This window comes from Sus scrofa, chromosome 17 (genome assembly GCF_054392235.1).
Source record: "Sus scrofa isolate SSC_HxYL_T2T_F1_AM1 chromosome 17, Sscrofa_HxYL_maternal_Yorkshire_Landrace_v2.0, whole genome shotgun sequence".
NCBI lineage: Eukaryota > Metazoa > Chordata > Mammalia > Artiodactyla > Suidae > Sus > Sus scrofa.
The window spans coordinates 66,309,019-66,324,843 of NC_139399.1; the positions used below are offsets into that span (position 1 = coordinate 66,309,019).

The 15,825-nt window shown below is 52.7% G+C and overlaps 1 protein-coding gene across 2 annotated transcripts in view; it reads left to right on the top strand.

Annotated features, from left to right (window-relative positions):
- The first annotated feature begins 12,814 nt into the window (after positions 1-12,814).
- VAPB (VAMP associated protein B and C) overlaps positions 12,815-15,825 on the top strand; it is a 50,265-nt gene continuing 47,254 nt past the window's right edge. The window contains 1 exon segment of one of the 2 annotated variants that reach the window (NM_001123213.1): positions 12,815-13,211. In NM_001123213.1, coding sequence (NP_001116685.1) covers positions 13,154-13,211 — 58 coding nt within the window. In that variant the 5' untranslated portion in view covers positions 12,815-13,153. 2 annotated transcript variants of the gene reach the window in all.

Consider the following 15,825-nt stretch of genomic DNA (forward strand, 5'->3'; position numbering starts at 1 on the left):
CCTGCTCGTCCTTTGCTGGCCTCAGGCAGCGGCTGCACAGTTTCTGTTCTCAGAGGGCCCTGGGGGTGGCCGGCGGGTCAGAAAGCCAGTAGAGATGGAGGAATTGAAGCTGCCTCCACAGAGCAAGCCCAGTCTGTAATCAGATCAAGCAGCCAAGTTTTCTATTGATGCCTTCCTTCACTGCTTGCTTTTTATTTTTTTAATGTACTAAAGTCATTTCTTTGAAGTGGCTTGGGGAGAGGCCGACAGAGATGACAGGAGCGATACCACCCCCAGCCCCTTGCCACCCACCCCCGGGGGGGATCACTGGGGACTCCAGTCTTGCTCGGCCTTGTCTTCCGGCTGGACAGAGGACCAGGGGTCTGAGTGCCTCTTGCATCTCGGTCCCCAGCGTGTCCCCTCCGTGAAGGAAGGCCGCGCACACAGTGGAAAATCACCAGGGCTTGGGGGAAAGCGACATTTGCAATTTCACACACACACACACACAGGAACACGCAAACACACAGAAGGATGCAGCCCCTATGCCCCAGCCCCGGACGCACTGGAAGCGATCTGTGGGGCCGCTATAAACCCCCCACAAAAGACCACCCTCTCCCCGTCCTCATCCAACATTTATCATGTAACGCTTCTGCCTCGCGCCGCCGTGGGGGAACAGCCAGGTAAATATGCCTTCCTTACCCCTAAGGAGCTTGGAATCCAATTATCTTCCAGAGATCCTTTGGGGATCTGCTTAATAAATCAATACGAATGATTTGTAATTAGAATATCAATTATTTGTATGCAAATGTGGCCTTCTGGGTGCTTGGGGACAAGGCCTCAGGACTGAAAAGACTCTGCCCCCGTATCCCCCTTCAGATTCTTAATTACATTAGTTCGTTCATTCATCAAACATTTATTGAGCACCTTTCACAGGCCGGGCCGGAGATGGCGACCACGAGTCCTCCCCCTCCCAAGTCCTTCCCCCTCCCAAGCCTGGAGGGCCCCCTTGTCAGGACACAGGACGCCCCCCCTCTGGCACAGACCTGGGGTGGCTCTGGCTCCGGGGCCCCCCAGCTCCCACCAGGCTAACGCTGCTGGGTCCGCGTGGTTTTCACAAAGCCTGCGCACAAGCCAGTGCTGAGACGGCCACGCCGGGTGACCCCGGCTCTGCCTGCCTTCCCCCCTTCATTTCTCGCTCATCCCTCTACTGGCCGCTGGGAGCTTGACCCAGGGTGGATCCCTCATGAGGCTGTGTCCTCGTGGGGAGACGGACCGCAGAGAAATAGATGGTGAGTCCACGCTGGCCAAGGGCCGGGAAGGACAGGTATCACTGAGGCGCTGGCGACAGGAAGCTGGCAGAACAGCCTTCAGGGCGGGGCGTTGGGTCCTGCTCACACCCACCCCCTTGGCCTCCGTCCTCACCCGCGTCCCTTCCCGCAGCTCCCATGTCTTGTGTGCACCCACCTCCCGGAAGCAGCTGCACACGTGGACCTAGCCCGGCACCCGAGCAGCGGGCCTCCAGGGAGTTGTGGGACGCCAGTGACAACGTTAGGTGGCCCTGGGCAGGCCACAGCAGGAGCGGGGACCGCCCGTGCAAAGGGCCTGTGGCAGGGCCACTGGAGTTCTGCGTGTTGGCCTTGATCCCTCGGCATGGTGCTCCCCCCGCCCCCGCCGCTTCTGAAAGACGCCCCCCCGGCCCCACCCCTGGGGTCTCCTTCGCCCCAGTCCTCCTCCTCCGTCTCCAGTGGCTCCCTCCTCTTGGTGAGTTTCTGCAGTTCCCGGTGCCTTGGTGGCCTCGGCTCCAAACGAGAGACAGGATGTTATCATTCCCTGTGGTGAGGATGTATGAGAGACGCACCGTGCCTCTCAGGAGGGTGCCTGGCACCGGGCTCTCGGGCCCTGGAGGCCACCGCTGGGGTCGTCATCCGTCCACCTGCAGCAGCTTCCAGAACAGCCCTGAGAAAAATAAACTGGCTGAAGACAAGGTGGTGTCCTAGACCAGATCGGGGAAAAGAAAAAAGACATTTGTGGAAGCGCAGGTGACATCCCAAAACAGTCTGGAGTTTACGATAAGCGTGTCCCAGTGTTGCCACCACAGGTGTATAAAACCATGTGAAGTGATAACACTGGGAAAACGGAGCAAGGAGTGAACAAAACTCTCTCACCGCCGTTGCCACTTCTCTGTGTGTCTGACATTATTGCATGGAGTTCCCATGGGGCTCAGCAGGTTAAGAACCTGACATGGTGTCCGTGAGGATGTGGGTTCCATCCCTGGCCTCGCTCGGTGGATTAAGGATCCCGTGTTGCCTTGAACTGCAGAGTAGTTTGCAGATGCAGCTCAGATCTGGCATGGCTGTGGCGGTGGTGTAAGCCGGCAGCTGCAGCCCCAGTTGGACCCCTAGCCTGAGAACTTCCATGTGCCGCAGGTATGGCCCTAAAAAACAAACCAAAAAAAATTGCAAAATTAAAGGTTTATTTAAAAACAATGCATTTTAGGAGTTCTGTTGTGGCTCAGCAGTAGCAAACCTGACTAATAACCACGAGGATGCAGGTTCGATCCCTGGCCCTGCTCAATGGGTTAAGGATCTGGCGTTGCTGTGGCTGTGGTGTAGGCCAGCAGCTGCAGCTCTGATTGGACCCCTAGCCTGGGAACTTCCATATGCTGCAGGTGTGGCCTTAAAAAGACAAAAAAAAAAAAAAATGTTTTATATGTAAAACGGAATCACTTTGCTGTATACCTGAAACGTTGTAAATCAACTATACTTCAAGTAAAAAATAAGTAAATAAAACAATACATTTAAAAAACAAAAATGGGAGTTCCCGTCATGGCTCACTGGTTAACAAATCCGACTAGGAACCATGAGGTTGTGGGTTCGGTCCCTGGCCTTGCTCAGTGGGTTAAGGAGCCGGCGTTGCCATGAGCTATGATGTAGGTTGCAGATGCGGCTCAGATCCTGCATTGCTGTGGCTGTGGTGTAGGCTGGCAGCTACAGCTCCGATTCGACCCCTAGCCTGGGAATCTCCATATGCCGTGGGAGCAGCTCAAGAAAAAGGCAAAAAGACAAAATAAAATATAAAATAAAATAAAATAAGAAAAAACAGTTTAATAAAACAAGGCAAACCAACAAAACAATAAGGAAACCAAAAATAAACAAAAAAGCAGCAGCATGTTTGGTCAGGCTACTCGTGCAGATGGGGTATCCTCTGGGATGGCCAAGGGTATCCAACAGTGACAGCCAGACTCCAGAGCACAAGGGACACCCATCCCTGTCCTTGTGGTAGCCTTGGTCTCCTCATCTGTAAAGTGGCCGTAAATGACCCCTCTTCGCACGGTGAGGATTAAAGGAGTCAACATCAGCAAGGTCCTTGGGGTGGTACCTGGCCCGCGGGACACACTCAGTGGGGTGGACGAGGAGGCCCGAGGAGACAAAGCTCTGCTGCTGGCTTCGGAGATGGAGCCCAGGAACACGGCTGACCCCCAGGAGGTGGACAGGGCACAGAGCCTGCAGAGGAAGCCAGGTGGATTTTAGTGAGACCCAGTTTCGGACTTGCGACCTCCAGAACTGCAACATGACAACTGTGTGCTGTTTTTTAAAAAATACGTGTTGTGTTCAGCCCCACGTGGTGGTGATTTGCTACCCGACCATAGGAAATGAATGTGTAGGCTGATCTCCTGCCTGACCCAGAGCAGGAGCTGGGGAAACGTGAGAAGGCATCATCCGTCCTTGGCTTTCGCCAGTAGGGGTAGACCCTGGCTGGCCGTCTACCCCAGGACCTTGGCACTGGCTATTCCTCCACCTGGAGAACTCTTCCTTCCCTTTTCCATTTGGCAAGATCTTTCTTGCCGTTTTTCCAAGATTATTCTCGATTACCCTATGAGCTTTTCCGCTAAAAGTCCTTGTCCGTCATAGCTTTCTTTTCTATTTTAAGATTTATCACAGGTGGTAGTTCTTTTGGTGGGATTTGCTTTTTTTTTTTTTCAACTGCCCTCCCTAGACAGTAAGACCCTCTGTAGCCAAGGCTAAATCTGTCCACTGTAGGATGCTGACAGATCCTGGGGAAATGCTGTGTGGATGAGTGAATGAATGAAAGAATGAGTGAGTGAGGCCATGAAGGATGCATGGGCGGGCTTGGGCAGCCAGGGCTGGTGGCATTTCCAAGGCAGGAAGTGGGGCAAGGAGTTCTCTTCATGGCTCAGTGATGAACAAACCCGACTAGGATCCGTGAGCACGAGGGATCCATCAGTGGGTTAAGGATCTGGCATTGCTGTGAGCTGTGGTTGGAGGTCACAGATGCGGCTCGGATCCAGCGTTGCTGGGGCTGTGGTGTAGGCCGGCAGTTACAGCTCCGATTCAGCCCCTGGCCTGGGAATCTCCCTGTGCCACAAGTGTGGCCCTAAAAAAAAACCAAAGGGAAATGGGGCAAGATATCAATTCAGGGAACCCATCTCTGCAGTGTGGTCCAGCCTCATGCCTGCTGCTTGTCAAAGGACTTGAAGGCCCGAGAGCAGCAGTAACCAAGTACATTACAGAGAGCGCCAATTCAGGATGCTGAAAATCCACTGATAATATTTAAGGCGTTCCCCTTGTGGCTCAGAGGATGAGGAACCTGACGTAGTGTCTGTGAGGATGCAGGTACGATCCTTGGCCTCGCTCAGTGGGTTAAGGATCCGGCGTTGCCATGAGCTGGGACGTAGGTGGCAGACGCAGCTTGGATCTGGTGTGGGTGTGGCTGTGGCTGTGGTGTAGGTCGGCAGCTGTAGCTCTGATTAGACCCCCTAGCCTGGGAACCTCCATATGCTGCAGGTGCGGCCCTAAAAAGCAAAAAAATAAAATAAAATTATTGACATCAGTATGGACTCGTGGATATTTATTGCGTTCGTTGGGTTATAACCCAATACTCTGCTCTCTGTTGCTGTTGCTCAGATTGTCCCCTGGGAGCTCTTTCGCTGGGTCCTGCGTCCCTTTGACATACCACCTGCTCTTGTCTTTTGCGCACTTCCTACTTTCCAGCACTCGAAGATACTCCAGGTTCATTTCCTCTATCCCCTGCTCCCGTCTTAAAATCAGCCATTTTTCTTTTCTTTCCCTTTTCTCTCTCCCTCTCTCTCTCTTTTTTTTTCTTTCTTTTTTACAGCTGCACCTGCAGCATATGGAAGTTCCTGGGCAGGTATCCAACTGAAGCTTCAGTTGTGACCTACACTGCACCTTGTAGCAATGCCAGATCCTTAACCCACTGAGCGAGGCCAGGGATCAAACCCACATCCTCATGGATACTAGTCAGGTTCTTAACTTGCTAAGCCACAATGGGAACTCCAGGAATTTTTTTTTTTTTTTTTTTTTTTTTGTCTTTTTGCCATTTTCTTGGGCCGCTCTTGTGGCATATGGAGGTTCCCAGGCTAGGGGTCTAATTGGAGCTGTAGCCGCCGGCCTACGTCACAGCCACAGCAGCACGGGATCCGAGCTGCGTCTGCGACCTACACCACAGCTCACGGCAACACCAGATCCTTAACCCACTGAGCAAGGCCAGGGCTCGAACCCACAACCTCATGGTTCCTAGTCGGATTCGTTAACCACTGAGCCACGACGGGAACTCCAGGAAATATTTTTTTTTACATCTGATTTTACTATTTTTAAAATGTTTTTATTATAGTTGATTTACTATATTGTGTCAATTTCTACTGTACAGCAAACTGTCCCGGTCGTACATGTATGTACATTCTTTCTCTCATACGATCTTCCATCCTGGTCTAGCCCAAGAGACTGGATATAGCTCCCTGTGCTACAAAGTAGGACCTCATGGCTTACCCATTCGAAATGTAATCGTTGGCATCTACCAGCCCCAAACTCCCCATCCATCCCACTCCCTCCCCCTCCCCCTTGGCAACCAGAAGTCTGTTCTCCGTGTCTGTGAGTCTCTTTCTGTTTTGTAGCTAGGTTCCTTTGCGCCATATTTTAGATTCCACATATAAGTGATCTCATATGGTATTTGTCTTTCTCTTTCTGATGGGCTTCACTTAGTGGCAAAATCTCTGGTCCCATCCCTACTGGATAGTCTTAACAATGTGCTTTGGGGAGGGCTGGCCACACGTGGATAGTCTGAGAAAGAGGGCCGGCAGCCAGAAAGACCAGCCGTGCGCCTTAGGGTGGAGGCTTTGGGTCATGTGCTATCAATTGAGCCAGGAGACTGAAAACAGCCCTGTGGGCCATCAGCCTACGAGAATGGAGCCCCAGTACAAACTCCGGACACAGACACTCAGGTGGGCTTCCCTGGCTGGTGACGCTCTGTGCCCATTGGCACACACTGACCCTGGAGCCTAGCAGGTCCCGACTCCCCAGGGAGAGGGCAAAGGGAGCTCCACATGGAGAATCCTCTTTCCCAGGCGCTTTTTCCCTTGGCTGACTGGAATCCGTTTCCTTTCCCTGTGATAAACCATAACTATGTAATTCCCCTCGTGGCTCAGAGGGTTAAGAACGCAATATAGCATCCGTGTGGATGTAGGTTCGATTCCCGGCCTCACTCAGTGGGTTTAGGATCTGGCGTGGCCGCAAGGTGCGGGGTAGGTCTCAGATGCAGCTCAGATCCGGCGTGGCTGTGGCTGCGGTGTAGGCCGGCAGCTGCAGCTCCGATTGGACCCCTAGCCTGGGAACCTCCATATGCCTCAGGTGTGGCCCTAAGAAGACAGAAACTAAGCATGAGTATACCAGCTTTCTGTGAGTTCTATGAGCCTCTATTGAATTATCACATCTGAGGATGGTTTGGGGGGCGTCCCCACGCCTAACACCCGCAGTTGGTGTGGGAAAAGAGGGTGACCCCAGCATTCTGTGCCCTTGAACTTTGCAGCTGGCCCTCACCTCTCTGCATAGCCCAGGAGAGAGCCTGTGTGAGACCCCGGGGCGGAGCCCAGCCACCCCACGCACGTGAGGGACGCTGGTCACTTGACGGGTGGTATTTGAGCTGCTGGGTTTTGCAGCCATGGGCTACGTGGTGACAGCGGATTGCAACACCAGGCCTCCGAGAACGCCCATACAGAAGCCGAAAGACCAGAAAACACACAAGGAAACAGGACACCCTGAGCCAGCAGAAACAACAGAATCGAAACTCCACACCCATCCGCTTTGCACAGGCTGTAGACACAAGTGTCCACAACCTGAAGGGAATCCAGGAGGGGGTGGGTGTGGGGCTCTCGGGCCCCCCACTCTCTGCCCCGAGGCTCAGGGGCTCCGTTCGCTCACTCCCCTCAGGCAGCTGCTCTCCTGTCAGCTCCCCCCAGCAGAGGCCCCTGGGGAAGACCTGAGGGCAGGAGGGCGGGGAAGGGGGTCTTGGTCTCCCTGTCACTGTCACCTCAACTGCGATGCTCCCCTGGCCATAGCCTGCAGCTTTGGGGGGTGGCCCCTCCGAGTCCACTCCCTGAGGCCCGGCCTCGGAGCTCCTGGGGTCTAGTGACACCTTCCTTGTGTCCCCGGCCCCACCTCCCCCTGAGAGACCCCGCATCTTCCTCTTTGGGCGTTTGCAGTTCCCGTCACCCCACGAACCATGTCCTCCTTCTCAATCATCTTTGTCAGAGTTTCTGAGGTAAGTTCTGCTCTCCTGGCTGGACTCTGACTGGTCGAGTGCTTGGTACCAAGAGGGGTCCCGGGAAACAGAGCCTCAGAGTTGGGGTCCTGGGGCTGATGGGGCCACGACCTCACGCGGACTGTGAGCCTTGGGGGGGAAATAGAACAGAAGCAGGGCTGTCCCCCACCCTGCAGGAGCCAAAGGGCCCCTCTCTTTTCACCCCGTGTGCAGCCATGTGCTACAAGTAGGTGAAAACCAGTCCTGGGGGCAGTTCCCATCATGGCTCAGCGGAAACTAATCCGATTAGTGTCCATGAGGATGTGGGTTCGATCCCTGGCCTTGCTCAGTGGGTTGGGGATGCGGCGTTGCCATGAGCTGTGGTGTAGGTTGCAGACGCGGCTCGGCTCTGGCATGGCTGTGGCTGTGGTGTAGGCTAGAGCTGTAGCTCTGTTTGGACCCCTAGCCTGGGAACCTCCATATGCCACAGGTGTGGCCCTAAAAAGCAAAACCAAACAAAACAGTCATGGGGGGAGTGTTTGCACCACAGGAATCCGCAACAATGGCAAATCGGAGTGATTTTTACCCCAGAGAGTCAGTATGGCACCCTGCCGGGGTTACAGGTAATCTACAAGGAATATGCAGGGGTGTCACCACCAAGGGCCTTGTCCCCCGCTCCGGACTGTGACGGAGGGCCCACACGCAGGGGCCTGGGAGAGCCAGGTGGCTGCTACCCTTCCGGAGGTGACTCAGGGACCGTGCGGTGGGGCAGCTGCCTCTGAGTTCCCTGGAGCTGTTATGGAAAGAAAGTGAGAAACTGTAAGCCCTCAGCTTAAGCCACAATTGGTGTTCCAACTGTGACTTGAGGGAGATGACATGGAGCCCGAAAATAATCCTTTATTTCTTGTAGCTACAGGTTTCTGACCTTGCTGAAAATCAAAATCGAATGGTCGAGTTGTAGAATTACCACACACATGGAATTCACAGAATTTCCAGAATTTCGAGTAGGGCTTTTATTTATTTTTAACTTTTTTTTTGGCCACACCCATGGCATGTGGAAGTTTCCAAGCCAGGGGTCAAATCTGCGCCGCAGCAGTGACAATGCCAGATCCTTAACCTGCTGAGCCACCAGGGAACTCCCATATCTAGCTGTCAAGCAGTATTTTTAGATGTTGACTCTGGTGGGATAGAGCCGATGCTTCTGTGCACTAACCCAGGGGTCGGGGGCAGATAGAGCAGAAGAGGACTTGGTGAGAAGGAGTCTGGGGAGGACACACGTGGATGCCAGCCAGGATGGCCACAGTGTCCCATGGGAATGCCCACCCAAGGGCCTCCACGGCAGTGGTGACTCGTACTAATCAAGTGGACAAGGTGACATGGTTGGGGCCGGCCCTGCCATTGCTGACACACCGAGTTTATTTAAAAATGCCCATGGTAGCATGTGTGGAAGCTCCGTGGGGGCCCAAGAACAGGGACGTCCCTCATCAAGCTGACCTGGCCACTGCCACTGACTAAAGTGACAACAGTAAAACCCAATACGGGACCACTCCCTGCGTGGCGATCTGAAGAAAGAGCCCCAATGTGGGACGCAGAGATGCGACATTAAGCTTTGACAGAGCAATAGAGCAACGTGGGAAATGGGATGAGAAAGTCGAAGAAATGCATTTTATTTGTAACCCACGACATGGTTTTATGTCTCGGTATGTTCATAGATACACAGCCGAAACTAAAGTTTCATGAAAGAATACAAGACACTCTGATATTTTCTGTTCATTTTCTTTCTCAGTGCTGGTAACAACCTACTAAATTGATTTTACAAGTCACCTTTGGGAAGCAGCCTACAGTTTGAAAAATATTGGTTGAACAAACTGCGAGTCAGCCTCTTCCAGGAGAAAAGAATGAGAGGCTGGGGCTAAGGTAATATTTCAAAGAGATGGTGTTCTACATGCGCCAGCATGGGGACACTTGGAGACATTATGCTGAGTGAAATAAGCCAGCCACAAAAGGACAAATACTGTGTGACCACACGTACATAAAGTAGAGGGACCTGGACAGGTCACATTCGTGGAGACTGAAAGCCTGTGATTGCCAGGGGTGGGGGAAGGGGAGGGAGCGTTACTGTTTACTGGGTATGAAGTCCTACTTTTGTTTCTGTTTCTGTTTTTGTTTTGTTCCTGCCACAGGTGGAGGTTCCCAGACCTGGGATCAAACCTGCACCACGGCAGCGACCCAAGCCACTGCAGCGACAACGCCAGTTCCTTCGCTGCTAGGCCGCCAGGGAACTCCTTGGTGTTCTAGTTTTGCAAGAGTTCTGGAGACAGAGTATGGTCATGGTTGTACAATAAGGTGAGTGAATTCAATACCGTGAAACTCTACATGTCACGTGATTATGATAGTCAATTATGTTATGTGTATTTTACAAGTAAGACATTTTTTTAATGTTGTCTGAGAATTTTCCAGAATGATCAAATATACCAGTCAACAAATTCAAAACTCCTCGAGACTCCAAGCAGGATAAATATGATAGACTGAACATTTGTATCTTCCCCAAAAGTCATGGGTGGAAACCCAGTCCCTGAGTGGTGGTATTGGAAGCTGGGCCCCCGGGGGGTGATCAGGTTATGAGTGGGGAGCCCTGATCAATAGGATTAGCGCCCCTTATAGAAGAGACCCAAGGAGTTCCCGTCGTGGCGCAGTGGTTAACGAATCCGACTAGGAACCACGAGGTTGCGGGTTTGATCCCTGGCCTTGCTCAGCGGGTTAAGGATCCGGCGTTGCCGTGAGCTGTGGTGTAGGTCGCAGACACAGCTCGGATCTGGTGTTGGCTGTGGCTGTGGTGTAGGCCGGCGGCTATAGTTCCAATTACACCCCTAGCCTGGGAACCTCCATATGCCGAGGGAGCAGCTCAAGAAATGGCAAAAAAGACAAAAAAAAAAAAAAAAAAAAAAAAAAAAAAGAGAGCGAGAGAGAGACCCCAGAGAGCAAAAGAACAGCTGCCGAGGAACCAGAAAGTAGGCTCTTGCCTGGCACAGAATTTGCTGGTGCTCTGATGTTGAACTTCCCAGGCTCCAGAGCTGTGAGAAATAAATACCGTTGTTTGAGCCATCCACTCCCTATGGTATTTTTGTTCTTGTTTTTGTCTTTTTTGGGCTGCACCTGAGGCATATGGAAGTTCCCAGGCTAGGGGTCCAATCAGAGCTGCAGCTGCCGGCCTACACCACAGCCACAGCCACATTCAAGTGGGATCTCAGCCTCACCTGCGACCTACACCACAGCTCATGGCAACGCTGGATCCTTAACTCATGAGCCAGGCCAGGGATCAAACCCACGTCCTCATGGAAGCTAGTCGGGTTCGTGACTGCTGAGTCACGACAACGGGAACTCCCTTTATAAGGTATTTTGTTAGAGCAGTCTGAATGGGCTAAGACAATAAATTAAAAGGTATATTGTGATAAGACTGTAGAACCCCAGGACAGGAAAAAAACAGATTATTTTTGCAGGAATAACGAGGAGATTGTCATCTGAAAGCTCAGCCAGTAACAGTGGGAGCTGGAAATCAGTGGTGGCATCTTCTCAGTGCTGAGAGTAAATGATTGTCCCTCTAGGAAACCAGGCAAAATACCTCTCAAAACAAGGGAAATATAAAGTTTGTTTTTTGGTTTTTGTCTTTTCTAGGGCCTCACCCACGGCAGATGGAGGTTCCCAGGCTAGGGGTCCAATCAGAGCTGTAGCTGCTGGCCTACACCACAGCTCACGGCAATGCCGGATCCTTAACCCACTGAGCGAGGCCAGGGATCGAACCTGTAACCTCATGGTTCTTAGTCGGATTCCTTAACCACTGAACCACGACAGGAACTCCTAAAGTCATTTTCAGGTGAACAAAAACCAAGGGCATTTGCTCCAACAAACCCTCACTGAAATAGAATTTAAAGGTTGTACTTAAGGGACAAGGAAAGTGATCCTAGTTTTAAGTTCTGAGAAGCAAGAAGATGAGCAAAGAAATTGGTAACAGTGTGATTGAGTCTAAATTAACACTGACTGTATACAGCAATTTAGTAATGACTCACTGAGGTGAAAAAGGAAAAGATTAAACTGAAAATATACTACAATTAAGGCATATTATTTAGTATATGGGTCATTATAGTACCCCTAAGTGCTTTTATTTTCAGGTAGTAAGGTGAAGAGTAATCACTAAAACAACAGAAACAGAGTATGAAAGAGGAAGAAAAGCGGAATGAGAAAAAACATCAGCACCCAAGGAGCATGAAAGGAGAGGAAAAAGAAAAAAAAAAAGCAGGCATGGCAAATAGAAGGGGCAAATAAGATGGTAGAAATAAATCCAGATAGATCGTAAATATAATAAGTATAAATGCACCAAATGCTCTAGTTAAAAGACAAAGATTATCTTTAAAAAAACCTTTTATTATGAAGAATTCCAAGCGTACTGAAAAATGGGAAGAATAGTGCAAAGAAACCACATATGCCTGCTATGTAGAGTCAGTAGTAGCTCTTTGCTGTTTCGTCTATACATATATATTAAAGGGGACTATTAATAACATATTTCATGTCGTGAACATTATAAATGGAATAAAATTTAAATGTCAATAGTGAAGCAGAGTGTTCACATTTGAGGCCAAGAAGATCTGGGTTCTCAGTAATTTTTAATGAACTTTTTTGTGCGGTTATTTATTCACAGGTTGTCCCTCCTACCGGCTCTAGGGAGAGGGTAGAAACCAGGTCAACATTTCTGCTTCTGGTGTTTCTAAATATTTGTTGCATTTAGTAGCGCAGGATTCAGCACCGTATTTGTTAGTAAACATTTCACGTAGAGTAGATTTTATTTAATACAATTGATGCTGCTGTTATCCAAAGCGCTCAGCAGAGTGGCACAAAATAAGCAAGCAGTAATTGGTACCTTACTAAATTTATATTTATTGTTTACCATACGTCACAGTGCCTAGCACACATCATTCACCAATAAACATTATGTTTATAATAAGAATAAATAGTGTTTTCATCATTATTCAGTCTCTAAGTGCCTGGCACCGCACAAACAAGGGAAAGTGGAAGTTCATTCTTATTAATTATTATTATTGAGTAAAGCGCTTAACACAAAGCCAGGCCCCCAAGGACGTTCAGTAAATAGTCTCCCCCGCGACGGCCCAAGACTCCCGGCGTCCCGGACCCGCCCCTCCCCGGGACTGCGCGGCGCCCCGCCCCCTGCCGCCCGGCAGCCCCGCCCCCACGGCCAGCGCTGCGCTTGCGCACTGCCCGGCAGGGGCTCCGCGCGCGCTCAGCTCCCCACAGCCCGAGCGCGCGCCCGGGCCGAGCAGGCCAGCCTGCTGCGTGCGTGCGTGCGTGCGTGCGTGCGTCGCTGCGTGCGTCGCTGCGTGCGTGCGTGCCGTGCGCTCGCCGGGCACCGCGGCCTCGCCCTCGCCCTCCGCCCCTGCGCCTGCACCGCGTAGGCCGCCCCCCCCGCGCGCACCCCGTCGGCGACCCCCGCCCGCGCCCCGGCCGGCCCCCCCTTTTCCAAATTTAAAGGGGGCGCAGCCTTAACGCTTCTCGCCCCAGGTGACCTCTCAGGGGTCTCCCCGCCTGAGGTGCCCCGCTGCCGAGGAACATGGCGAAGGTGGAGCAGGTCCTGAGCCTCGAGCCGCAGCACGAGCTCAAATTCCGAGGTAAGCCCGGAGGCCCGCCATCTTCGGCCGCGGGCCGGGCCCGCCGCCCCGCACCCCCTCCCGCGCTCCGGAGGGCCTGGCGGCGCGGCCGTGACGTCGGCCCCCGGCCCGCGGCCCCCGCCCGCTCCCCCCCGACGGCGCGCCCGCCCCGCGCCCCCGGGCCGCCAGGCGTCCGTGCGCGGGAGTCCAGGGCCTGCTCCTCCACAGCCTCCCTGCGCCTCGCCCTCGAGACACTCGCACAGTTGCCAGTGTAACTGTTCCTGTCCAGTGTGCGGCCTCCGCCCTGGTGTGGGCGCCTTCGCCGAGAAGGTTTTCTCCTGCTCGGGGCATAGGTCAGCTGTCACCTGCCCAGGGAGGACGCCTGCAGCCGGTCCCCGTCGCATGTGTTCGTGGGCAGGTCGGCTCTTGCCACGACCTGGAAGGACCGTTTCCGCGCTTGTTTACCCTGCTGGTACACTAGAAGGGAAACTCCATGAGGACAGGACCGTGTCACGTCTCCGCTTCCTGCCCCGCACGTCCTAGGGGCCTAATAAATACCCGTTGAACAAAAGAGTGGCAGGAGCCTCCGCACACGTTCTGGCGGGACGTGGCCCAGCCTTCCTTGCCCTGCCGTCCTCATGCCCGCGGCTCACGTCTGTGCAGCGAGGGGGGCCTCGCAGGGCGGCGAGATCTTTTATCTTCCCAGAGGAAGCCCAGGGGGCCACGCGTGTTTGTGGCAAGCCAGAGCCCCTTGTAACGTCTGTCTTTATTTTCCGTCTTACCGCCCCGTCTTCTCCACCAAAATGAAAGTGCCAGGAGTCTCTTGTCTGGGACCTCATCTGACTTTACCCAGTGCCATCTTTTCAAGTGCCTTGAGTAACGTAAGCTTGGCACTGGAGGGGGAGGAATGAGCCAGAGGGACAAGTTCCCCGATCTCATGCTGCGTACCTTCTAGTGAGGGGGACACACGAGCGCGCAAGCCTGGTTCAGGGAGTGGCACGTGCCGCGAAGGACCTGAAACCGGCTGGCCCTGACGAGCATCTGCTTAGACTGGACGCCCAGGGCCCTGCTGTATTGCCAGCACTTGGCTTACTGTAGGCGCTCAGTAGATGTTTGTGGAGTCGCACTGCATTCTGGCCACATGCACCCCACTTTAAATTATACTGGCAGGAAGTAGCCTAGGGTAACTTACCCAAACTTAACCCAGTTAGCATACATTTGAGCTCAGACTTCAGAGCTCACCCTCCTTAGCAGTTCTGCTGTCCCACTGGGAGCTGTTCCAGTCCTGTGGCTTTACGTTGCCTCCCAGGTTAACAGTCTGAAGTGACCCTAAATGTATAAACAGCTGAAGGGTGTCCAGTTAAAACCAAAACAGACCCCCTCAAAGACCTAAGGTGGATGGATTGTAATTCCGCGAGAGAACTGGAGTTTGCGTGCTGTCCCGCTGGCCTGCTCCTCCAGGGTCCGGGCTGGGAGTGGAATCCCCGGATGGTGCTGACCATGAAGGGGATGGTTTGCACGTGAGGTGTCCGACGTTCTCTACCCCGCAAGCCTGGCTTCGCCGCTCCTGGGCAGCAGCACATTCCTTCATTTAGTCCGTAGACGTGTGCTGCTCCAGGTGTCAGGTACGAGGAGGCGAGTCACATCACAGGTGTGCCTCTCCACGCCCCCTTAGGTCCTGCAGAATCAGCCAGGACGGGCGAGGGTCTGAGGGAATTCAGAGTGCTCCGGGAGCCGGGAGGAGTCAGCTCCAGAAAGATGTGTCATTCGAGCTGTGTGTGAAGGTGGAAGGGAAGCAGGCCATGGGCAGGGAGCGTGGCAGCAGAGGGAACTGCATGTACAGTGGCACAGAGGCTGAGTAATGGGGCTCCTTTGGGATGGTAGTTCTGAATGACAGCAGCAATGAGCACTTGCTGGAGGTCACGAGGCCAAGTAGGAGACCAGGCTGGCTTGTGGACAGGAGTCAGGTCTTCTGTGGCCTCTGCCAGAGGCAGCCAGTGTCCACGTTCAAATTATGTTGTCTTCTCAGCCAGTTTTTTGATCCCGGGTAACCTTAATCCCACCCCAAGCATGTAGACTTCCTACAGTGATGTATAGAAAGAGGCACTAATTGGGGACTATTAAAGGTTTTGTCCCAGTTCTTTCACTTGAAGATGTTTGACCTTGGGCTGGCCGCTTCACTCTCCAGAGGAGTATTTGGTCAGCTGGTGTCATCCTTTCAGCTTCTTTACATGAACAGTGTGGTGGAGAAGAGTGATCTCTCTGGCCCAGGGCTGGCCAAAGCCCCTGGATATTTTTGCTAGGGAGGTGGTCCAGGAAAGTTGCAGTGTCAGATTGTTGAAGGCTGTTGGCTTGTGGCTTCAGAAAAGGCATCTGGAGGCATGTATAAACCAGTTTATGCGATTTTTTTGTGGGTTTATTTCTTTTTCTCTTTTCCCTTTATTGGCCATGCCTGTGGCCTATGGAAGTTCTCTGACCAGGGATCAAATCTGAGCCACAGCTGTGACCTGTGCCACAGCTGCAACAACACTGGATCCTTAACCCACTGCACTGCCTCAGAGGCAATGCCAGATCCTTAACCTGCTGTGTCACAGCAGGAACACCTGTTGGTTTGTTTTTAAACTGAGCACTAAGG